The sequence below is a fragment of the Marmota marmota genome, unplaced genomic scaffold, assembly GCF_001458135.2.
Source record: "Marmota marmota marmota unplaced genomic scaffold, marMar, whole genome shotgun sequence".
Taxonomy (NCBI): Eukaryota; Metazoa; Chordata; class Mammalia; order Rodentia; family Sciuridae; genus Marmota; species Marmota marmota.
Genome location: NW_025999942.1, coordinates 547,085 through 571,941, shown reverse-complemented (window position 1 = coordinate 571,941; position 24,857 = coordinate 547,085). Strand labels below are relative to the sequence as shown.

General features: G+C 38.5%; 1 protein-coding gene and 1 pseudogene across 1 annotated transcript; both read right to left on the bottom strand.

The window, feature by feature from the left end:
* Window positions 1–4,690: 4,690 nt before the first annotated feature.
* On the bottom strand, window positions 4,691–6,188 carry LOC107153255 (annotated as a pseudogene).
* A 707-nt stretch (window positions 6,189–6,895) lies between these two features.
* On the bottom strand, window positions 6,896–8,841 carry LOC107153193 (GTP-binding protein 4-like). The gene is given in 2 exon segments (XM_048801261.1): window positions 6,896–7,335; window positions 7,338–8,841. Coding segments are annotated over 2 exon segments (1,944 nt in total).
* Between the last annotated feature and the right edge of the window lie 16,016 nt (window positions 8,842–24,857).

Genomic DNA, 24,857 nt, shown 5'->3' with positions numbered 1-24,857 from the left:
TGGCATTTGCAGGTAAATGGATGGAGTTGGAGAAGATAATGCTAAGTGAAGTTAGCCAATCCCCAAAAAACAAATGCTTAATGTTTTCTCTGATTTAAGAATGCTGATTCATAATGTGGTTGGTGTGGGGGTAGGACATGGGTAGATTAGATGAACTCTAGATAGGGCAAAGGAGAGGAAGAAGAAGGGAAGGGGCAGGAAAGTCAGTGAAATGAGATGGACATCATTTCCCTAAGTATATTGTATGAAGACAAGAATCATGTGACTCTACTTTGTGTACAACCAGAGATATGAAAAATTGTGCCCTATATGTGTAATATGAATTATAATGCATTCTGCTGTCATATGTAACAAATTAAAATTTTAAAAAATATTAATTTGAAAAAAAAATCATGAGGGATTGGGGTTGTAGCTCAGTGATAGAGCACTTGCCTAGCATGTGTGAGGCCCTGGGTTTGATCCTTTGCACCACATAAAAATAAATAAACAAAATAAAGGTATAAAAAAAATCATAGGGCTGGGGCTGTAGCTCAGTGGCAGAGCACTTGCCTAGCATGTGTGAGGCACTGGATTTGATCCTTTGCACCACATAAAAATGAAACAAATAAAATAAAGGCATGCTGTCCATCTACCAAAAAAAAAAAAAAAAAACCTTTTTAAATCATGAAAGTTTGTTTCATCCCTGATTATAATATTTACATCCCATTACATTGATTTAAGCTAAAAAGAAACTTTACCAATAAGTTAATTTTTAAATTACTTTTTATTGTGGAGACTTTCAAATATGCACAAAGATGGAGAGACCAGGCAATGAATCCCTATATATATATTCCAGCTTTAGCAAGTATCAACTTGTGGCCAATTTTGTTTTGTTCATTCCCCCACTTCCTCACTTCTCCCTTGCATTACTTTGAAACAAATCCCATACATCATGCAATTTCATCTGTAAAATAAATTCAGAATAAATTTATGGATAACTTTTATTAAACTATTTTTTCATATATGTAACCAGAAGTTTTTACTATCTAAAAATGAACATATTGGCAAATTCCCTAAATAAATTTCAGAAAGGTAAGTCATAAGAATAACTATTTAGACGTCTGAATTTGCATCACTATCTTTGATACCCAGGCCACATCCATCCCTTCACCTCTCAACACATCCACTTCTTTGTGTTTCTTCTGTTCTAATCATGTGAGATCCCTCTTGCATTTTAATCTGACCTTGCCACTAAATAAATGGCTAGGTGCCCAAAAACAAATGATATACTTTTTTCCTGATTTGGTTTCATCTACTATTAAATGGGTTGATTATCTCCCCTGGAAAAAATAATATGAAGGTAGCTACAGTAGTTGTCATAAAAAATGTGCTGCTGCAAATAATTCACAGGAAAAAGATACTAAACATTTCATTTGAATGTTTTAATCTGAAAGAAGAAACTTAAGCTTTATTTATATTTATACACAGGTTGATACTGGAGCCTTCACATGTTCTGTATGCCATGTAATTAGAAATGAATTTCTTTTCATTTATCATCTTGAGATTTTTGTTCCTGAATTTTAGGATTCATATCTCTCATTTGTTCTGGGAAAGCTTGGGCCATGATTTCTTTGAATAATGAAAAATAATGTCTATATCATTCCCTTAAACTCCCATTTTGGAACTCTAACACAGACTAGTGCTGCTTACTCTGCCATTTATGTGTCTGAACTAGTCCTTAATATTTTCCAATTCTTCATCTTTCTATATTGCAAGAGTAACATATCTATATCAGGAGCATTTTCTCCTATATATTTAATAGTATATATTAAGTCTACTTTTGGTTGTATCTCCCCACTTCCTCTTTTTACCTCATTCACTGAGATTTTTTTCAAAATAGATTATCATATTTTTATTTCTAGGTTCTATTTGTTTCTTTTCTAGAACTACTCAGGTCTTTTTTAAAGTAGTCTTTATACTTTCAATATTCTCTTTATTCCTTTAATCATATTATGCTATTGTGTTTAGTAGAAAACATTCTAATTTTATAGTCTGTACACGATACTTCTACTACTTGAAGTCTTTATAGTGTCTGCTTGTTTTTATTTGTTTCATTCTTTATGTTTCCTCTCACTAGTGAGACCTTGCTTTTTCATGCGTTGGTAGCTTTTTAGCTCATATTTGATCAAACTTGATTTCTGGGAAATTTTTCAGGCCCATACCAATGAATATTCCTCCTTATTCCTTGGGATACTAGCAACATGACACCATTTTAAAATATATTGTAAGTTAGAGTTTTTCTGGATTGCACAAATACCAACTTAGGGATCAAAACCATTAGAAGGTGGTCAATGAGTGCTAATAATTCTTAAAAGAATTTTTTTTTCCTAAACTGGGCCAATTTTAAAGGAGCGTGTTTTCTCACTGTGTCTCTTTTTGCAAGACAGATTTTAATTTTTATTCTCTCTTCATTTAGGGTGTAGCCCTCTGATGTCCTGATTTTACAAAGACAGGGTCTTTAATTCTTTAGTCCACCATGTATGAACTCAGATCATTCCTCTTCCACAACTGAGTGTTACAACTGAAACACCAGGTCAATAGAACTAGGTAGAGTCTCCTAAGCAAAATGCACCTCAGTGTCCCCTACCTCTTAGTATCCCTGATGTGCCCTCATTTGGGGCCCCCAGGGATATATCCCTTTTCTTGCCATATCAACGACAGATTTTTAAGCTATATGATTAGTTCATAACCGAAAACCTTAAAGATTATTAAGTTAGTATATCCAACACCTGGCCTTAGTTCCTGGTTAAAAAAAGAGAGGGGAAAATCACTCGAAAAGTGGTTTCAATTGGCTCAAGAAGGAGCTCAGTGATAGAGCATTTGCCTAGCATGTGTGAGGCCCTGAATTCAATCCTTAAAAAAAAAAAAAAAAAAAAAAAAAAAAAAGTAGTTTCCTTTCAAGTTTTCATCTAATTCTGCCTCTGAAGTAAATATGAAACTCAACAAATGCCTCATGAAATAGAGGCCTGGTGATTCTCAATTAAAAGTATAAGGTATTGGTGGGGAGTCCAGCGGATCTAGGAGGGTTCTTTTGATAGCACTTTGCCTCACATTTAAAACTATTGCTAAAGAGCACTATCAGCTGTCAGTGATCTGCATGGTAAGAGCTGTGAACCAGAACCAGTGCTAGCACAGGCTGTTTACAACAGGGAAGGTGAGGGGCCTATAAGGGGAGCCCAGAGCCAATCCTTGTTTCAAAGTGAACGTGAGAATTTAGTTTTTTCAAGGTTTGGGAAAAAAAAAAAACACTGTAACCAGATAAAAAGAATCACATGATTTGATTTATACAAAGTATTGCATTTTGGAAGGAAACTCACATTTTTTTCCACCCTTCTCCCCTCCAAAGCACATAGACTCTTCTCACCTGATGCTATTTGTGCAGAAAGTGTTCTTAAGGGGGTCATTGATGTAAATGGTGCGGACTTTTAACACTTCTGAGCTTTGCAGAGATTGTTGGCAGCCCATCCTTTTCTCCACCTTCTGATTACCCAAGGAAAAATGAGTAGATCCTGCAGCAAGAAGAAACAGGGACATAATGCAGAAATGCCAAGGCAGATACACTCATGCCTTCAGTTCTGTAATGTTTAAGCACAGGATCTATGAAAAAGTAATACAGCTCTTTGCCCAAAATATGAGAGACAAAGGACAAAGGAAATTGCTTTCACACTTCAAAACAAATTACAAAGCAGCTAAAAAATAATGGAAATAAGACATTTCCTTTAAAAGAAATTAAATATAGGCATTGTTGGCATTATTAAATGAGAGCTCAAGAAAGACTCATTTTTTAAGTTGATAATAAAACTGGAGAAAGGCTTTTTAAATGATCTGAAAGAGCTATGAAAAGAAATGAACAATACAAATACTTCAAGAAAAGGAAAACCACATAAGATGCAACTCAAATAGTAGACAGATAAAAAGAGGAATGTGTTGCATAGACTATAGAAAACTAAGTAAGATAATATGAAAAGAGCAAAGAAGATTGGAGAACAATTATAGGTGTAGGACAAAGGATATCCAATCGGTGCATGTTTGTTGTCCTTGAAGAAGAAACAAACAAAAAATTCAAAGACATGGTAGAATAAATTTTTCATTAAAGGAAGACATTTTTATGAGAACAATGTAACTCAGGAAAACGGGATTTAAAACAATCAATGCTTAGGCCCTTGTTAGTAAAGTTATTAAATTTTAATAATGAAAAAAATTCTTAATCAGGAAACCATTGAAGTTCTTACAGAAATTGGAGGGAGAGTGAATATAAAAGCCACACTGAGACTGTACCACAAACTTTCAAGCTACTGGTAAGAAATCAAATATCTTACCAAGAGATGAATGAAATGAGTCTGGTAGAAAACTGATTTTTTTTAAATACAAAAACAAAACTTTAGATCATGAGTGAGCATTAGGACCAATCTTTCTACTGAAATGACTTTAAATGCTATGTTTTAAACACTTTTAAAATCCTTGAATAGTCAAGATAGTATCTACCATCAAGCCAAGATTTATTCAGAAGTAAAAATCTAGAGAAGCAGGCTCATCCTAAGTGGCTGTCACACACCATATTTGAGAACCTGGATGGACTCACATCTGCAAGCTTGGGCAGGCTAGACCATCTGTCCATTGGCTCAGTTAAGGCACTCAGCAGTTCCCTGGATCTGCCACTGCTATCCTGAGTTCCATATCTATTTAAATAGACAGTTTGTGAAGGATGGGCTCAGCTGCTTCCTGCACAGAACAGAAGAGCTTGGTCCCACACCACCAGCCATGGACAGCTCACCTTCTTATATATGAAGCAGATTAGGAACAGCAAGGCACAGGCATATGCAAACTTCAGTACATACAACAGGTTGCTCCTCTCAGAGAGAGAGATGACTCCTACCAGCAGAGGGCTCTGGGCAGCTCCTACAGACCCAGAGATTGCATGAGAGTTCCCTTTCAGACGCTTATGAGTCCCCAGGTTGGCAGAGAGGATGGTGGTGATTAGTACCTTCAGCCCCCTGCCCAGGCCCCTGCTAAACACCAGAATGGCTACAGTGTCTTCTAGGCCCATCTTGCTGATGATGGAGTGAAGATCCTGGCCACACTGAACAAAATGGAGAGCTTTCCTGCTTTTTTGACATTAAGGTGATCTACGCTGGTGATGTACGACGGAAGCCAAAAGAGGAAAGTGAAGCTGACCTGCTCAGCAAACAGCACAGAGAGAACTCCCACACCAGGGATTCTCAAAGGCCCAAGTGAAGCTGATGAGGGCCAGGAAGTTGCTGCTGTCACCAGGGAAAACAACCACATAACTTGGGCATATGGGACTCTTCCCCTAGGACAGTAGTAAGCACTGCATCTCTGGGTCCAGGAGCCTGTTCCTTTCACTGTGTAAGGTTGGCTTCTAGAGTCCACATCTGTTTGTTAGATTCTCATAGCCTTTTGAAAGTGTAGACAGGGAGGAGGAGCATCTGATGTCTTTCAGATGTTGGATGAGAAATAGAAAGCACACTATTCCCATGGCTGCCATGATGGCCCCAGGCACAATGAAAGACAGGTCCCAGCACAGGAACACCCAGTAGCCAGCAATCAAGGAGTCCAGAATATTGCCCGCCTAGGTGTGGCATTCCATGAGCTCACCTTCCTTTTCCAGACCTGCTGCTGAGGTAGGTGAGGAGCCTGGTGGTCTGCACCAGTGGATTAATGATCTGAGTTACCACATAAAATCCACAACTATGGATATTGTAGAAATACCCCAATACAAACAGGGTGGTTAAGGGCCTGGCCAGCATCTCAAACATCAGATAACACCTAATCACAGGCAGTTCCCCTATTATGCTGCTCAGGTACATCCCAACAACATCAGCACACAAGGGGGATTAATCCAAGGCGCCAAGCAACTGCTGATAGTTCTCAAATGGGGGCCAGCCATGGCGAAGGGAACTGCATGATGCTCTTGGTTGGGCCACTGAATCTGCCTCATCCCTAGCAGCACCCTTAACTATGCTGACTCACTTTCAAGATAAGTGAAAACTTTCATACACCGGGGGGGAAAACAATCAAAATGAAAATGAAGATTCTGTAGCCCAGATCCCTGGAGGAGACAATGAAGCGGATGCCAGGGAGGAGTTGAGCCATTTACTTGGAACTTCAGTCATAAAATAAGATGCTTCATCTTATTATGGATTATTGTTATTTTTTTTTCTTCTGAAGGTTTATTTTGGATAAAATAGTTGAAGACAGATTACAATGATATATTGTACAAAAAGACTATAAAATAATTTAAGAGAGAATTTTAAACATAGGGTTCTAACACATTCATAAGTGGATATGCCTCCTATCCTGCAGGGGAGGGCTGGTAGCCTCTGTCTACGCCCAACAAGCAGAGTGCTTCTTCACAAAAAGGGCTCTTCAGGTGTGATGATCCAACTCTCCCTCTTGCAAAAGTGTTTTCTCCATCAAAACAACCAAGTAACACCAATACTTCTACTTCTGCAAATCTTCCCTAGCAGTTTGTTGAAAGTCTATTATCTATTAAGTCAGCTACAAGGGATGGCTTTATCAAGTTTTTACTTTATTAGGCCATACTTTGTTTCTTTGTGATTTTGTTGTTGAAAACTTGACATCTGAAGCTTATATGGTGACTCTGAAGCAAACACTCCGTTAAATGCAGAAATACCATCTACTCAAAATTATAGTATCATGAAGTGATTAAAATTCCCCACACCTATATATGGTTATCCAGTTTTCAGGAAAGAAAGAAAGAACTTTAGTTACTTCCACTGTCTTTTCAGTTACTAGATCATGATTCCAATTTCATGAAACCAAACCAAGAATCAAACAGTAACACTCTAGGCAACCATGTCAACTAAAAAGGATGCTATCTCCTGTCCTTTTTACCAGCTTTCCTCTTTCCAGAGAGTAAGTGCTTGGGCTTTATATCAAACACATGTCTATCTGCCTCCCCTTTCTTCCCCAAGCGATTCATCTTCTTCTGAGCATTCTTCATCATAGTCTTGGTTTTCTTCACCATCTTGACATCCCGAAGACCAGAAACATCACGTGGAGGTCGAGAGCAGCTCCTACTCCAGGCTACAGAAGAGAGAGGAACAGATTCTTCCCGCTTTCTCTTCCTAGTGACACTCCGAGATTTTCTTGCCTGGACTGCATAGTGGGCATTGTCTTTATCATTCATGTCAACACCAAGACTACGCATCTCATTTTCCAAAACTGTCCCCTGAACCTTCTTAGCAGTTTGAGGCATCCTGGGTCCCTGTGTATCCTTTTCCTTTGATTGTAGGATTTTCAGCTTCTTTTTTTTCTCTTTTGTTTTGCTAGCTGTCTGATTTCCATCATTTCCTCATCTTCACTATCATACTCCCCCACAGCTGTTCTTAGCTCTTCTTCTTTTCCTAACTCTTCCAATTTCTTCATGATGGCAGGATCAATATAATCAGCTACATTATGGCCTTCCCAGATCTCTGGTATCTTATCATATTTTTCAGATGAATTCATTAAATCCCAGTATTTTTGAAGATCCAAAATATAATCGTCTCCCATTTCCAGCTCAAGATCCGGTTCCCTTTTCTTCTTGGGCTCCCCAATTTCCATTCCCCTCTTGCGTGCCACTACTCCTTCTGGGATGAAAAGGGGCCTCTCCTTATCATCTCTCTTATTAGGCACAGCTAAATGCAACCTGTTCAGCACATCATTCACTTTGTTTCCTTTCATTTTTGTTTCCACTCAGTGTGCCAAAAGCCTGTCACAAGCCTCTGTTTTAACTTTAATAACACCTTCCTCAGTCAGGGTACTGGTCTCTATTACAGGGAATCCTTCGGCTTGCAAGTCTACAAATATTTTCTGATCATCTTCAGAAAGTTCAGCTATTCGTTTCACATCACATTTGTTTGCTACAATTACAAGAGGCTTATTGATAAAGAGAGGTCTGATATTCTGGAAAAGTTCTAATTGCTCTTTCAGCCCGTGTCTACACTGTTCAGACAAGTCCATCACATACAGAACCGCAGCTCCTCGAAGGTGCGCCAGGGCCGTGATAGCCTGCATTTCGATGGTGTTCGGATCCTCCAAAGGATGATCCAAAATCCCTGGAGTATCTACAACCTGCCAACGCAGATACTTATAATCCATGTGCCCAACAAACAGAGACTTGGTGGTAAATGCATAGGGCTGAACATCCACATCTGCTCTCGTCACCTTATTAATGAAGCTGGATTTCCCAACATTTGGGTACCCACACAAAAGCAGAGTCCTTGTATTTGGGTCAATGGTTGGCAAGCGGGATAAATTTAAATGCTGACGCACTTGTTCCAGATATTCCACACTCTGCCTCTGCCGCTTGATAATGGTGCACATTCGCCCAAGGGCAGCACGCTTCAGCTGCTTACAGCGGTAGAGAGAATCACTGTACTTCATAAGCCGTACATAATCTTTAGCAACATTGTCCACTAAATTTTTGGCAATATTAATCTGTCCTAGAGCCAACTTTTAATGATCCTTGTCATACAGAATATTCATCAAATCAGCATAAAATGAATGGATATCATCCAATTTGGGAAAATCTGTTACAATCTGTGAGAGTCTGTCATGGTAATTCTGCTGAGTAAATTTGACTTTTCTCATATAAAAATGTCTAATGCGATGAATTTGGTAATGTTTATGAATCACTGTTGGAGTCTTTCGTTGAGTCTTCGATAATGTCAGGTCGATAAAGTCCTTGGCGGACGGCACCACCGTAATCTTCTTGAAGTTGTAGTGCGCCATGCTGGCGGCGGGTTGCACGAGGAGGATTATTGTTATTTTTATCATCTTATTATGGTTATGGATCCTGGCTCAGGCCCTGTCTCCACCGACACCACCAGGAAGCCACAGGGCCAGTATGCCTCTTGATCAGGTCCCCATCAGTTCTGGCACAGGGCCTTGATCTCACTGGGGAGGCTCACGCACCACTCACACTCCGCAGGCAGCAACTCCAAGCTCAGAGGTTCCACAACCCTTTCACTTTTCTGGTGTTCAGAGTGCTGGGGGCCCAAAAGCATCCCTCTTCCCCACAAGGGCACAGAGTTTTGAGATGATGAAAAAGTTCTTGCAGTAGACAGTGATGACAGTTACATTAGTGAATGGGCTTAATGTCAATGAACTGTATACTTAAAAATGTAAAATGGAAATTTTTTTATATATTTTACCCCAATAAAAAATATTATGAGATATTAAACAGTGTTTAGGGACAGAAAAATAAACCAAGGGAAAGCAAGAAATATGCAGTATATATACCTAGATCAGGTAAGCCATGAGTGGCATTTCAAAATAATAGGAAAAGAATGTGTCATTCTGCAAATGATGCTGGAATAATGGGTTAGCACTATGGAAAAATTTGGAAAACACTACTCACAAAAATACATTCCAAATAGGTCAAAGTTCTGAAAACAAAAAGCAAGACCTTAAATATTGAAAACAAAATAGTGAAATCTGTATGTCAAAATATAGGAAATATTTTTTCAAGAAGGTTCAAAAACTACAAACCATAAAATAAAACATCAATCTGACTTCATTAAAATGAAGAAACTTCTGTGTACTAAAATAGTAAAATAAATTTTTAAAGCAAGTCATGTACTTCTAGAATATATTTTTCGTGCAGAATACTGATAATGGTTATCCACTAAAAAAAAAAAATTTAAACATCAGCAAAAGATATGAATAGGCAATTGATTTAGAACAGAAAAAGAGAAGTGGTCCATAATTATATGTAAATATGTTCAAATTCAGTCAGGCTGAAGCTAAAAATTAAAGAACATGACAAAGTCAAATATTGGCAAGGACTTGGGGAAGTATAAACAGAAATAGTACAAGTAGGAGTAAAAATTGACAGGCATTTTAGAGAGAGCAAATTTGGATAGCACATGCCCTACAATTCAGTACTTCCACTTGAAGTTATAAATTTCAAAAATTCCTAGACTGTTCAAGCAGATGTAAACAAAGATGTTTTACATCTTTGCATCAACTTTAGCTGTTGTTACAAATACCCATCAACAGAAGAATAGTTAAATAAAACCCACATTCTTCATAAGCTGATATGTTGCTACAAGACAGTGACTCATCATCAATAAATAGATAATGAAAATGATGTAGATGATAGATCTCAAAAACTTAAGTGCTGTGAAAGATGTGTCCTCTATTAAGTCACTTTTAAAAGCATGTCTACAGTATTTTGTCTCATTTGTGGATTTATAGATGTAGTTTTAAATCTAAAACCAAACACAACACATTCATAATCGAAGTTGCAGGGGTCAAGGACAGGAGGAATGAGCCTGGAGATAATGGTTAAAAGGTGATTTTTTGCTCTCCTTCAATGACTTGTTTCTTTAAAAGAAAAAAAAAGGATAGAGAAAATCCTGACAGCAAAATATTAAAGATTGTTTACTCTGAATGGTAAAAATATGAGTGTTTGTTGAATTTTACTTACTCCACCCTTCCCCCAACCCACACACAATCAAATAGATTGTATTGCCACCACCAATTAGAGTTCAGACTACTTGAATAGTTTTAAGCAGTGAGTAAAGATGATTTGTAATCTCAATTTGTTATTTCTATGGCCATTTAGGATATAGCACAATGATTACACCTTGGGAATGCCTGTCTCACAGGGTTTTGAGGACAAGAACCTGGAATGAAAGAAGAGGAGTCAGACTGCTGGAGTGAGCCTGGGTCGGTTGAGAAGTTCAGTTATAGTAACTGTTGCAGAGCAGCTGCCAATTTAAACAAACTACTCACCAGGCTCAGTCTGGACAGACCACTTGTGACTAGAAATGTGATCTTTTAGGGTGAATATCCTGAATGCTAGAACACAGCAGATTACTGTAGCCCCTGGTGTTCTCCTGGAGTGAGAGAAAACCTTGCCAGCTTGCCTCTGGAAGTTCTGACAGTTGGGGGCTCTGCACCTCCCCCTCCAGCCTGCACTTCTGAGCCAGGATTACCAGGCTTCCAACACTTAAGCTCTCACAGGCTGTGCTACCAGTGCCCTTGGTACCTCTGTTCTTTCCACTCAGCATAGAAGGATAAAAGAGACCTGCCATACTTTCTTCCAAGTGGTGGAAAGAAAGTATACAGTGTAGTTTACCCAAGAGCATATGCATATGTTTATTAGCTTGATTTAGCCATTCTACAATATATGCATATTTCAAAATAGCATGTTGTGTATAATGAATATGGACAATTTTTATCAGTTTAAAAAGATGGAAAAAAATACAATCAGCTTTGTGTTAAAAAAAGTGGGGAGGGGAGAATTCCTCACTTGAAACAACCTCATAAACAACGTAAATTTAATAATTGACAATTTTGCAATTGCAAATTGTTGTCTAAGTCACTGGTTGCAAATTTTATGTTCTCAGGAATCTTTCATTCTCTTAAAAAGTATTGAAGAGATTTTGTTTTATATGGGCTATATCTATTTATATTTACCTTGTTAGAAATCATAACGGATGGGGGAAATTAATATTTTTATTAATCTATTTTTAAAATAATAAAGCCATTATGTTAACATAAATGCTTTTTTGAAAAATTGCTGTATTTTTCCAAAATAAATAATTAAGTGAATAAATGACATTGTTTTGGGGTTTTGCATTTCTCTTTTTTTCTTTTTATTGGTTCTTTTTAGTTATATGAGATACTACAATCCATTTTGGTATAATTACACAAGTGTGGAATATGTCTTATCTAATTAGAATCCCATTCTGTGGATGTACACAATAGTGGGATTCACTGTGGTGTATTCATATATGCACATAGGAAAATTATATCAGATTTATTCCACTGTATTTTCCCTTTTCTATACCCCCATTCTTCCCTTCATTCCCCTTTGATGAGTTTCTATCCCCCCCCCCATTGTGGATTAGCTTCCACATATCAGAAAAAAAATTCAACCTTTGATTTTGGGGGACTGACTTATTTCATTTAGCATGATAGTCTCCAGATCCATCCGTTTACTGGCAAATTTTATAAAGTCATTCTTATTAATGGCTGAGTAGTACTCCATTATATATATAAACCACATTTCCTTCATCCATTCATCTGGTGAAGGACACCTAGGTTGGCTACATGGTTTAGCTATTGTGAATTGAGCTGCTATAAACATTGATGTTGCTACATCACTGTACTATGCTGATTTTAAATCCTTTGGATAAATGCCAAGAAGTAGGTAGCTGGGTCAAGTGGTGTTTCAATTCCAAGTTTTCTGAGAAATCTCCATACTTCTATCCAGAGTGGTTGTACCAATTTTCAGTCTCACCAGCAATGTATGAGTGTACCTTTTCCCCCACATCCTCACCAGCATATATTGTTACTGGTATTCTTGATAATTGCCTTTCTGACTAGACTGGGTGAAATTTCAGTGTAGTTTATTTTTATTTTTATTTTTTTTAGTTGTAGTTGTACACAATACCTTTATTTTATTTATTCATTTTTATGTGGTGCTAAGTATCAAACCCAGGCCTTCACATATGCTAGGTGAGCACTCTAATGCTGAGCCACAACCTCAGCCCCTCAGTGTAGTTTTAATTTGCATTTCTCTAATTGCTAGAGATGGTGAACATTTTTTCATATATTTGTCAACAATTCATATTTATTCTATTGAGAAGTGTCTTTTCAGTTTCTTTGCCCTATTTATTGATTTTTTTTTTTTTTTTGGTGTTAAGTTTTTTGAGTTCTTTATATATCCTGGGAATAAACACCCTATCTGAGGTGCAGGAGGAGAAGATTTTCTCCCACTCTGTAGGCTCTCTTTTCATACTCTTGGTTTTTTCCTTTTAGTTTGATGCCATCCCATTTATTAATTATTGATTTTACTCCTTCTGCTTTGGGAGTCTTGTTAAGAAAGTCAGTTCCTAAGCTGAAATGATGGTGATTTGGGCCAACATTTTCTTCAAGTATGTGCAGTGTTTGTGGTCTAAATCTAAGTCTTTGATCTACTTTGAGTTGATATTTATGCAAGGTGAGAGACAGGGGTTAAATTTCATTCTAATACATATGAATTTCTAGTTTTCCCAGAACCATTTGTTGAAAGAGCTATCTTTTCTCCAATGTATGTTTTTGGCACCTTTGTCTAGTATAAGGTAACTATAATTTTGTGGGTTTATTTCTGTGTCTTCTATTCTGTTCCATTGGTCTTCTTGCCTGTTTTGATGCCAGTACCATGATGTGTTTGTTACTATAGCTCTGTAGTATAATTTAAGATCTGGTATTGTGATGCCTCCTGCTTTACTATTCTTGCTAAGTACCTTTTTTTGGTCACTTTTTAGAATTGTTTCTTTTGTTTTAATTTCATTGATTCTAGCTCTGATTTTAATTATTTCCTGTCTTCTACTGTTTTGGCACTGGTCTTCTTTTTCTAGGGCTTTGAGATGTAATGTTAGGTCATTTATTCATTGACTTTCTATTCTTTTAATGAATGAGGTCAATGCAATGAATTTTCCTCTTACTACTGCCTTCAGAGTGTCCCAGAGATTTTGATATGTTGTATCACTATTCTCACTTACCTCAAAGTATTTTTTTATTTCATCTCTGATTTCTTCTACTATACATTCATCATTATTTAGTCCCCAGGTGCTAGAGTAGCTTCTACTTTTAATTCTATCATTGATTTCTAATTTCATTCCATTATGATCTGATAAAATGCAGGATACTATCTCTATTTTTTTTGTATTTGCTAAGAGTTGGTTTGTGACATAAGATATGGTCTCTTTTAGAGAAGGATCCATGTGCTGCTGAGAAGAAAGCAAATTCTCTCATTGATGGATGAAATAGTCTATATATGTCCACCAAGACTAAATTATGGATTGTATTATTTAGTTCTGTAGTTTCTTTGTTCAGTTTTTGTTTGGAGAATCTAGGCAGTAGTGAGAGAGGTGTGTTAAAGTCTCCCAGTATTATTGTGTTGTGGTCTATTTGATTCTTGAAATTGAGAAGGGTTTTTTTGATGTACATATATACTCCATTGTTTGGGGCATAAATACTTATGATTGTTATGTCTTATTGATATATGATTCCCTTAAGTAGTACAAAATGCACTTCTTTATCCTATTTAACTTTGGCTTGAAATTCACTTTATCTGATATGATGATAGAAACCCCTGCTTGTTTATGTGATCCACGTGAGTGATGTTTGTTTTTTTTTTTTCCCATTCTTTCATCTTCAGTCTGGGAAGTCTTTGCCTATGAGATGAGTCTCTTGGAGACAACATTTTGTTGGGTCTTGTTTTTTAATCCAATCTGCCAGTCTATGTCCTTTGACTGATGAGTTTAGGCCACTAATGTTCAAGGTTATGATTGAGATATGATTTGTATTCCTGGTCATTATGGTTTATTTCTAACTTTTAATTTGAATTACTTTCTCCTTTGATTGACAATTCCTTTAGTGTAGCTCCTCCCTTCACTGGTTTTCACTTTTTTGTTTTTCATTTACTCCTCATGGAATGTTTTGTTGAGAATGTTCTGTAGTGTAGGCTTTCTAGTTGCAAATTCTTTAAACTTTTGTTTATCGTGGAAAGTTTTATTTCATCTTCAAATCTGAAGCTTAATTTCGTTAGATACAGGATTCTTGGTTGGCATCCATTTTTTTTCAGAGCTTGGTATATGTTATTCCAGGATCTCCAAGCTTTGAGGGTCTGGGTTGAAAAATCAGCTGAGATTTTAATTGGTTTCCCCTATATGTATTCTGATACATTTTTCTGGCAGCCTTTAAATTTTTGTCCTTAATCTGTATGCTAGGCATTTTCATTATAATGTGACTTGTTGTGGGTCCATTGTAATTTTGCACATTTAGGGTCCTATATGCCTCTTGTATTTGATTTTCCACTTCATTTTTTAGCTTTGGAAAATTTTCTGATATTATTTCATTGAAAAGATTGTGTGTTCCATTGGTTTATATCTCTACACCTTCATCTATCCCAATAAATCTTAAATTTGGTCTTTTCACATTATTCCATAACTCCTAGAAGTTCTGTTCATGGTTTCTTAACATCTTCTCTCTGTGGTCAACTCTATTTTTAAGATTATATATTTTGTTTTCATTGCCTGAGGTTGTGTCTTTCAAGTGGTCTAGTCTTTTGGTGATGTTTTCTATTGAAGTTTTAATTTGGTTTATTGTTTCTTTCATTTCAAGGATTTCTGCTTGATTTTTTTTTCAGAATCACTGCCTCTTTATTGAAGTGATCTTTCACTTTCTATATTTTCTTTCTGATTTCATTACTTATACTTTCCTTTACTGATCAGTTTAACTATGTTCATTTGAAAATCCTTCTCTGACATTTCTTCCACTGTGGTGTCCATGGATTCTATTATTGGAGTATCTTGGTTTTCTTGGGGTGATTTGTTCCCTTGATTTTTCATGGTGTTTGGGTACTTACCCATCTACTGTATGGATCTGAGGCAGTAGAGTTTCTACCCTGTGGACTTACAGTGTCCCTGAAGGTTACCAGTACCTCACTGTTTAGGGGGAGACAAATATGTACAACAATCAATGAAAGCAATATATAGTATTAAATCAAATAGTTCCTACCATGACATCTATGATTTTAATTATCATAATAAACAGAAATTATATGATCAGTTATGCCTATATTAAAAACAAAGTTTGCAAAAGGGTTTACAATTTCAAATGTTGGACAGCAAGAGAACAGAAGTGATATAGGATGTGATGATTATGAAGGAGGAGGAGAGAAGACAGAAGTAAAAGATTAAAGGAAGAATGAAAGAGAAAACAATTGAGATTGGCTGTTAGTGGAAGAAAAGAGAGAATCAAGGAAAACAGGTAGGAGAAAAAATATATACATCTAAAGTAAAAAATTTTTAAAAAAATTAAAAATAAAATAAAAGAATACAAAACAAAAGTAAAATATACTAATCAAACATCCAAGATCCCAAAAAACTAATTCCTGAAAAATAACTGGCTTCAAAATGCTAGAAATGAGGGGAAAAAAACAAACATGAAAATGTTTAAATGTCCATGTACCATCAGGGTAACAATTAAACAGAGAAAAAAAAATTTAAAAAGAAAAGAACAGGGGGCTGGGGTTGTGGCTCAGCGGTAGAGTGCTCACCTAGCACATGTGCAACCCTGGGTTCAATCCTCAGCACCACATATAAATAAATAAAAATAAACATATTTTTTTAAAAAAGAATTGTCTATGTTAAAAAAAAAACAGGAAAAAATCTTGATGTAAAGTTAAAGAATTCTTTCCATTGAAGCTTAAAGTATTCTCAACTTCTTTTTTTAATATAGTTTTTAGTCATTGATGGACCTTTATTTATTTATATGTGGTGCTGAGAATTGAACCCAGGGCCTCACATGTGCCAGTCAAGCACTCTACCTCTGAGTCACCACCCCAGCCCCATTTCTCAACTACATAGCAGTTGGAACATTGGTGCTCCGCCCTCTGGATTGCTGGAGTAAGAAAGGTAATCCCATAGGTGGAAATCCTGGAGGCAGAGTTTAGGCTTAGGTTGGCTTCAGGCTGTGTTTTGAATGCCAGTTGGTCTGGAGATTTTAAATCAGTGCACCCCCAGCACCCAGTACCTGCTGATCTCCCCTGGGTTCCACTCGTGTGGTGGGGAACGCAATTCTTAGTCCCCTCCATCACCTATGGACCCCACATTTACTGGTCTTGGGTTCAGTCTCCAAACAATCTGTCCTACCCCTGCCCTTCCTAGTTGCCAGCCAGATGCATCTCTCCCAGCAGGTTCTGCAAGCAGTCAGTTTGGAGGGGGAGTGTAGAGCCAGATGGGTTTCTGCCACTGGTTGTCCCCTGTGTAAACCTCTTTCCATGTTTGATTTTCTCCTGATCACTCAAGCACACTCTATGTTGTACAGTGTATGTCTACTGGGCCAGTATTTTGGACCAAACTCAGGTTTGCCAGAAATCAGCTGCCAGCCCCCACACTGTGGCTGCAAAATGTTTCCTTCCTTTGTCCTCTGCATGTGCTTGGAGATACGGCAGCTTCTTTCCCCACACATGGATATTGTGCAGCATGTCTTTCAGGTTTTGGGGGCAATATCCTTGGTCTCTAAATGCTCCATACACAGACAGACCTCAGGCCTCCATAACTGTGGGTCTCCTTTATTCCTTTATCCCTCTACTATACTCACAGAGGTACTGCTCTGGCTGGTATTTCCAACCCAGCCAAGGCAATGGCTGTGCCCCTGGGGATTTTTTCCTTATTTTATCATCGAAACTCCTTGGTCCACAGTCTGCTTTGAATGTCCAGTTTTAAATTCCAGTAAAGCCCTCCCTCCCTTTTTCAATTTTTTGTTTACCCACCTTGCAGAGAAGCTGCCTGTCTGCTTTCTTGGTTTCATGCCACAGAGCAGCCAGGAACGTGACATCCTCTATTCTACCACCTTGGATCTCTCTCCATATTTCTTGAAAATACTGTTCATGGTCTCTTAACATCTTTTCTCCATGATTAAATTTATTTTCAGGATTATATATTTTATCTTCATTGCCTGAATCTCTGTCTTCAAAGTGGTATAGTCTATTAATGATGCTTTCTATTGGATTTTTAATTTGATTTATTGATTTCTTCATGTTGAGGATTTCCAATTGGTTCTTCTTCAGGATCTCTATCTCCTTATTGAAGTAATCTTTCGATTCTTGTATTTTCTAATTTCACTCCTTACAAATCATCTTATATATCATAGATCAGTTTAACTATGAACTTTGTAAATTCCTTCTCTGACATTTCCTCCACTGTGGTGTCGAGGGAGTCTGCTGTTGAAGCATTCTGGGTTACTTGGGATGGTTTGTTATCTTAATTTTTCATATTATTTGTGTGTCTAACCAAATGGTGGTTAGTAAAATAGGTGGGTAGTAAAGGGTTTGCAATTTCAAAAAAATTTCTATCCAAATGGATCTGAAACAGCAGAGTTTCTACCCTACCAACTTATAGTGCCCCTGTAAGTTTCCAGTACCTCACTGATTTGGGGGAGCCCAATAATAACAACAATCTTTGAAAACAATATATAGCGATAAACTAAGTACTTGGTTCCTATTATGACATCTACAATGTTAATTGGTACAATAAACAGAATTGGTAGGATCAGCAATTTCCATTGGTAAAAATAGTAAGTAATTATGTATTATATCTGTCACAAAATCAAACTATAGGTGTTGTCTTTGTCTTCCATAAGATTATTACTACAGCATTAATGGTGGGGGCTGGTGTTATATAAACTATCTAGTGCTAAGAGATGTTAAGAATATAGTTAACTAAGTGGAAAAAGAAGAAACAGGTGGGTAGTAAAGGGTTTGCAATTTCAAAAGGTGAAATGCAAAATCAACATAGGATATGATAGTTATGGGGGGAGGAGAAAATAGAAGTAAAAAAATCAAAGGAAGCATAAAAAATAGAACAATAGAATTTGTGTTAGGAAGGGAAAAGAGAAAAAGAAACAAGGGAAATAGAATAGTGAAGAAAACAATACAAAATAAAATACACTAATAAAAGCCTTAAGCCTCAAAAGACAGAGCAAGGGAAAATAACAACCTTCAAAAAATGCTATAAATGAGAAAACAGAGACAAACATGTTATACACACACACACACACACACACACACCACAAACACACACACACCTGGATTCTGTGAGATGCGTTCCTGTAGGTGGGTCTAGGACAGGGCTTAGGTCTAGTGAGGCCCCAGGTACTTTATGTGTGGCTAGTTATGTGAAGATATTAAATCAATGCACTTTTAGAGCTTGTCAGATGCCAATCTACTCTGAGAGACTGTACCATAGGAGTCTCCCCGGGTTCCACTCCTGAACTGGAAAGCCAGTCCTTTGCTGATTCTGTTGCTCACAGATACGGCCCTTCCCAGCCTCCCAGGTTAGTCTCTGAGCACAGACACACCCACCCATTCAGATTCCTACCAGCTCCAGCTGGTCCTGGGAGCTATTGGACTAATAGCCAACAGGACCCAGGTCCTCCCCAACCTCCCCAACTTGTACTCCCATAGGCAAAATACTTTCCATACCTAATTTTCTCCAGTTTTGTTAGGCATAGTGTTGGTCACATGGTTGGTGTCTGCCTGGACCTATATCAGAGCCAACCCAGTACTCCTAGATCAAACTTCTTGTTTCTTGTATCCACTGGCCACTGCAGCAGTCTGCTCAAGATGGCTCCTCCCTCTGCTCTCCATGGACAATTGGTAAATGTGGGACATCTTTCATACCCCAGTTTATTGTGCTAAACAGCTTCTAGATCAGCCTAGGTCAGGCTGGCCCTCCGATCTCAGGATTTTCCATGCTAAGACTGTCTGTAGTGTTTTTGGACATTTTCTGTCCTTGTGTGCTAATACCCCCTGTACCTGCAAGCAGCTTAGCTCTAATTTTGTTCCTTTTCCTTGCTTAAGGTATCCAACATTTTTAAGTCTCTAAGTCTGGCTGTCCAGTATAGAGTTTTAATAAAATCCCTCTTTAACCTACCTCACAGAGAAGCAGTATTCCCACTGTTTGAATCCTGGGTCACAAGAAATGCCATTTCCCTTTAGTCAGCCATTTTCCTCTAGTCAGCCATCTTCACAATACATTGCTAACCTTCTATAAAGGAAATGTTATGGAAATCGCGCTCAGCAAGAGACCAAGCACCCCTGGGAGGGATGGAGAACACAGGTTTATTTACGCTGGTGGACCCAGATGAGCTAGTGCTCTGAAGTTCTAGGCCCTGAGCTGGGTTGTGGGGAAGGTTATAGAAAATTTGACATCATTCATTAACCATTACAACATTGGTGGTTTAGAATTCTTTACTTCATAACCAAGGACCACGTACAGAAATTCTACAATAAACAGTTCACAGGTACAGAATAAAGACAGTAAAACACTTGAGAGTGTTATCTTAAAGTGTCTGTTTTCCAGGCAGCATAACTTAGATGGTAATTTTTAGATCTCATATTTAAGCAAGACCTTACAGTATTTGTCTTTCTATATCTGGCATATTTCACTTTCACTTAGCATAATGTCCTCTGCTTTCATCCATATTGTCACAAATGACATAATTTCTTCTTTAAAAAATACTGATTAGTTTTCTGTAAAGGAACACCTGTGTGGGGAGAATTGTGAGGGAGGCGTACAAAGAACAGACACAGACACACAGGGCAGGTGCAAGACAGACAGAAGGATGGCAGGCAAAAAGGAATGCCTACCCCTCTCTGCTGTCATCTTTAGTAACCCAAAAAGTTACATATTACGCACCACCAGTGACTACACTTTGACCAGTATTTCTTTTTCAGGGTATTCTCTATTACCCTGAGTAATAGCTAACTGAGATTAGGTCCAGGTTAATGCAAACACAGAGCCTCTCTCCTTCAAAGGATGTCACTATGTAAACCAGGTAGTGTATCCACATAGTTATCTTAATAACCTCAGCAGGGAATAGCTGGGCATTCCAATCATGGGCATCAGGGCGCCAGTTACCCCCCGGGAGTTTGCTCACCAGGGGAATATTCCCTGTCTATTTCCACTGTCAGAATACTCACAGTATTCCATTGTATATGTTGTTACGTAGAAAAAGCACATGCTAGTATTAATCCCCAGGAGGAGAACATTACACCAGTTATTTGTCTCAGAGAAGGTCTCTAAACATATCACTAATTTCTGCACATATTCCCAGCTCTGGCTGGAAACTTTTCAAAAACCCAGCTTCCAGAGTTCGCAGAGCCTCAAAGGAGACCCAGCTGCTGCAATAGTCATACCTTCACCACTGACATTCTTAGGTCTAATCCAGTAAACCAGAATATTTGCAAGAGCCAAGAAATGCAAATTTATTACTCTCAGACTTACAGAAGCCAAGGATCTTGGTGAGCTGGCCTTATGGGATGGGTGGAATCTCATCTATGTGTGTGACACTTCATGCCACAGCTGAGGTACCCTAAAACATTAAGCTCTGAGTTTTATACACCAGGGGAACATAGGGTCACTGAGAACAAGAATTGCAAGAAATCCTGTTTAGGAAGGATGAGGACCTTAAGTCTGGGCTATTCCGGACAGTTCTTCCTTATCTCAAGACACTGCATTCACAGCACCTTCTTCAGTTATCCTGAGAGCTACAAGTGTGAGTAGGAACATCTGCATGGGTCAAGGCCTTTCAGGGATTAGTCTTCTTGTTTTCCATCCCCCTGTTTTAGTCAGCTTTTTCACTGCTGTGACTGAAAGGCCCAACCAGGACAACTGTAGAGGAGAAAAGGTTTATTAAGAGGCTCATGGTTTCAGAGGTCCCAATCCATAGACAGCAGGCTCCATTCCTTGGGGCTCCAGGTGAGACAGGTGAGACAGAACATCCTGGCAGAATAGTGTAGAAAAGGGAAGTAGCTCACATAATAATCAGAAAGCAAAGAGAGGTTTCCACTTGCCAGATACAAATATATACCCTAAAGCCACACCCCCAATTCCCACCTCCTCCAGTCACACCCTATGACTTCATTTACCACTGAATTAATCCCTATCAGGGAATTAATTCACTGATTGGGTTAAGACTCTCACAATCCAATCATTTCTCCTCTGAACCTTCTTGCATTATCTCACACACGAGCTTTTGGGGGACACCTCACATCCAAATCATAACACACATGTGATATGGCAAAGCTAGGCATATCACATGCCCACCAATCTCCCTGGATCTGGAGGCAATTTGTCTCTTCAGATTGATGCATCCCTTTGATTGACAATCTCCATGCATTATTGATCCACAGCCAGAATACACTTCCTAGGCTCAGGAGGACCATTGTCACAAGTAGGACAGCCAGGCCTGCCTGAAGCTATGATCTGACCCAAGATCCATCAATCCAGGTAAGAAGTTACAAAAGAGGCAAAAGAAAGATCCTGCACATGGCCTTACTATCTGCACCCAGTGAGCTGTTTCCAGATCTCTTCCATTTATATTGCTACAATACCTGGGATATTTATCCAAGTATGGCAGGAATATTGGCAATAACAAAATACCACCCTATTCTGCCAGTAGATAATCAAGAGCTATTCAGTGATCCATCACCACCTTGGCTAGTGAGTTCAGTGAATCCTACTTGGATCCTAAATAGTTCTGATGGCAATGTTAGGTAGCTCTTCCAGTTAGTGACAAGTCATGTATTCCCATGCTGGATATGAGAACACAGGCAGAAGAATGAAATTGGCTGTCATTTTGTCTTCCTGGCAGTGTGTCTCAGGCAACTCTGCAATGTGTCACAAGTATTTGACCCTTCCAGTTTGGAATGACACTTTGCACAAATTCCTGAGAACCCCAGATTCCCAAACATCATGCTTCATTTAAAGGTGATAGGCACTCCATAGCCCAGTATGCCCCACACAGGAACATATAACCTAGGGAGCAATGTCAGGCCAGCCAGGGAGCAGTGATCCATCACCACCTAATCCAATTATACAAAGCCTGGGTCTGGTTTAGCCACATGTTAGGTGGCAGGGTAAGGCTGCATGATGTATGGACCATCTGAAACCATCAAAATATTTAAAGTCTGTCTCTAATTTTGTCTTTGTTCTAGGTAACCCATAAAAATCTCTAATCAGTCTCCCACTGATTAGAATCATTGGCACCCCCATTGAATTGGTGATAGACCAGACATGAACTATTTATATTTGTGGGTAAGGGCTCCAAATATTCAGATGCCAGATCCAGCAATATTTCAAATCACTACCTGCTGTTATTGCTGTACTGATCTTCATCAGTGGGTTCATACCACTGGGTATTCTGAAGAAACAAGGGGGAGATTAGTTTGCCCACTCCATACCCACTTCCCATACTTTCTTGGGTCAGTATTCTATCACTTGGGTTTCTGGCTATCCAGGTATTATAACCCAAGATATCTGTCCCAGTTCTAAAGCTTTCACATCTTGCCCTTGTTCTTTCTGCTTCAGTCATCCAGTCCAGGAAAATAAGTCATGTCCTGTACAAACTTGACATGTGATAACATTGTTCACCCACTGGAAGGATCAGATGCCCTACCACCACTAGTGAAACACTAGCATTATGACACTCCTTGTTCCCACCCCTCACCCCTGTGGAATCTCATAGAAGAGAGCATTCTGGTGAAGCATCATCTCCAGATTTGAGTCAGAGAGCCCTACCTAGGGTACCATAATGGTCTGAGCCATGGACCACTCCCAAAACATACACTCTAAGGGGAAAAATGAAAAAAAAATTGTTGGGAATCACTGAGCTTGGGATTTGACAGACACAGCCTTATCAGGTTGCTGCCTGGTACTGCCATTTATCCTTCAATAGTTCACTCAGTTGCCATTCTCCTGACTAGATGGCTGTGCTATTGTCAACAACTCATGACTCAGTGAAATTGAAGTGGGGGGGGCCACTGTAAATAGTTTGGTCCATTGGGCCAAATGTCCATGATCAGTCTTAGTCAAAACATGGCCAACCATTGACCAGATGGTATATGCAGCTTAGTGGACCCCATCTATGTTTAGTTTCACAAAGCTGTCAATAAACCATGCCATGGTAGGCATGATTCTGAATCTTTGGTTCCAGATAGCCACAATTCTTTGAATTTGGGGGCTCTTGCCTATAGGGAGAGATCTCAAACAAAGGGGACCCCTCTTAGTACCAACCTTCATTAGGTGATACAGATAAAGTGCTTCCTATACTTTTCTGTGTGGCCATCTTCAGTTTTGGGGCCTGTTATGGTTTAGATGTATTATTGGGTTATGAGACCCTTAACCTAATCAGTAAATTAATCCCCTAATGGGGATTAACTGAGTGGTAATTTAAGGATGGTAAGGTGTGGCTAGAGGAAGTAGGTCCCTGGGGGTATGGCTTTGGTATATATATTTTGTATCTGGCAAGTGGAGTCTCTCACTCCGCTTCCTGATCATCATGTTGTTATGGAAGGCACAAGAATTATAGACCACCACGCTAACTGAGCCAAATTGAAAGGGAAAAAAGGTCCTTTAATGAGCAAGCCAGGCAAGCAATTGGGAGCAGGCTAGTGCCTCAAAGATCTCCCAGCATTTAATTTTGGAAGTACAGAGTTAGAAAGGCCAAAACTACAAAAACCACAAGGATGGAGATCATAAAAGACCTTGTTGAGACAGATATTTTGATTACATGAGAGAATTGTTTTGATTATATATTTCAGAGTCATTTTTGTTATACATCAGGGCCATAGTCAGGGACACAGGAAGGTCCTACTGTACTGTCAACATTGATACAGGTGTCAGGAGACTGAAAAGAAAAGATTTTAAGCAAGCATAAAATGGAGTCAGGTCAGAATAAAATGCCATTACTTTGGTTCTTTTACAATTCAGTATGAGCTGTTCCCTCTGCCACACTCTTCTGCCACGATGTTCTGCCTCACCTTGAGCCCCAAGGAATGGAGCTGGCTACCTACGGACTGAGACCTCTGAAACCATGAGCTCCCAAATCAATTTCTCCAATCTTTTAATCATAGCAGCAAAAAAAGTGACTACAACAGTGCCCCCACTGGGTTGCTGCAACTTCTTAAATATACTCTGGAACTCCCAGAGCTACTTTCACTTGCGGGTAGTTGTTAAATTATTGTTTTGTGGGGAAAAGAGCTGGTACCTCCTATTTAGCCATCTTGATGATTTCACTCCTCTTTGATTCTCAGTAATAGATTTTGAGCTGTTTTGTTCTTGACCCAATATCTAATCAAAGATCAAACACTATAGTTAAGTCTCCTTTAATCTAAAACACAGTTTTACCATTTTTAAAAAAATCTTCAGGACATTGACATTTTTGAAGAGTTTGGACATTGTTTTAAGGAATGCCCTTTAATTTGGGCATTTATTTATTTTAATTTG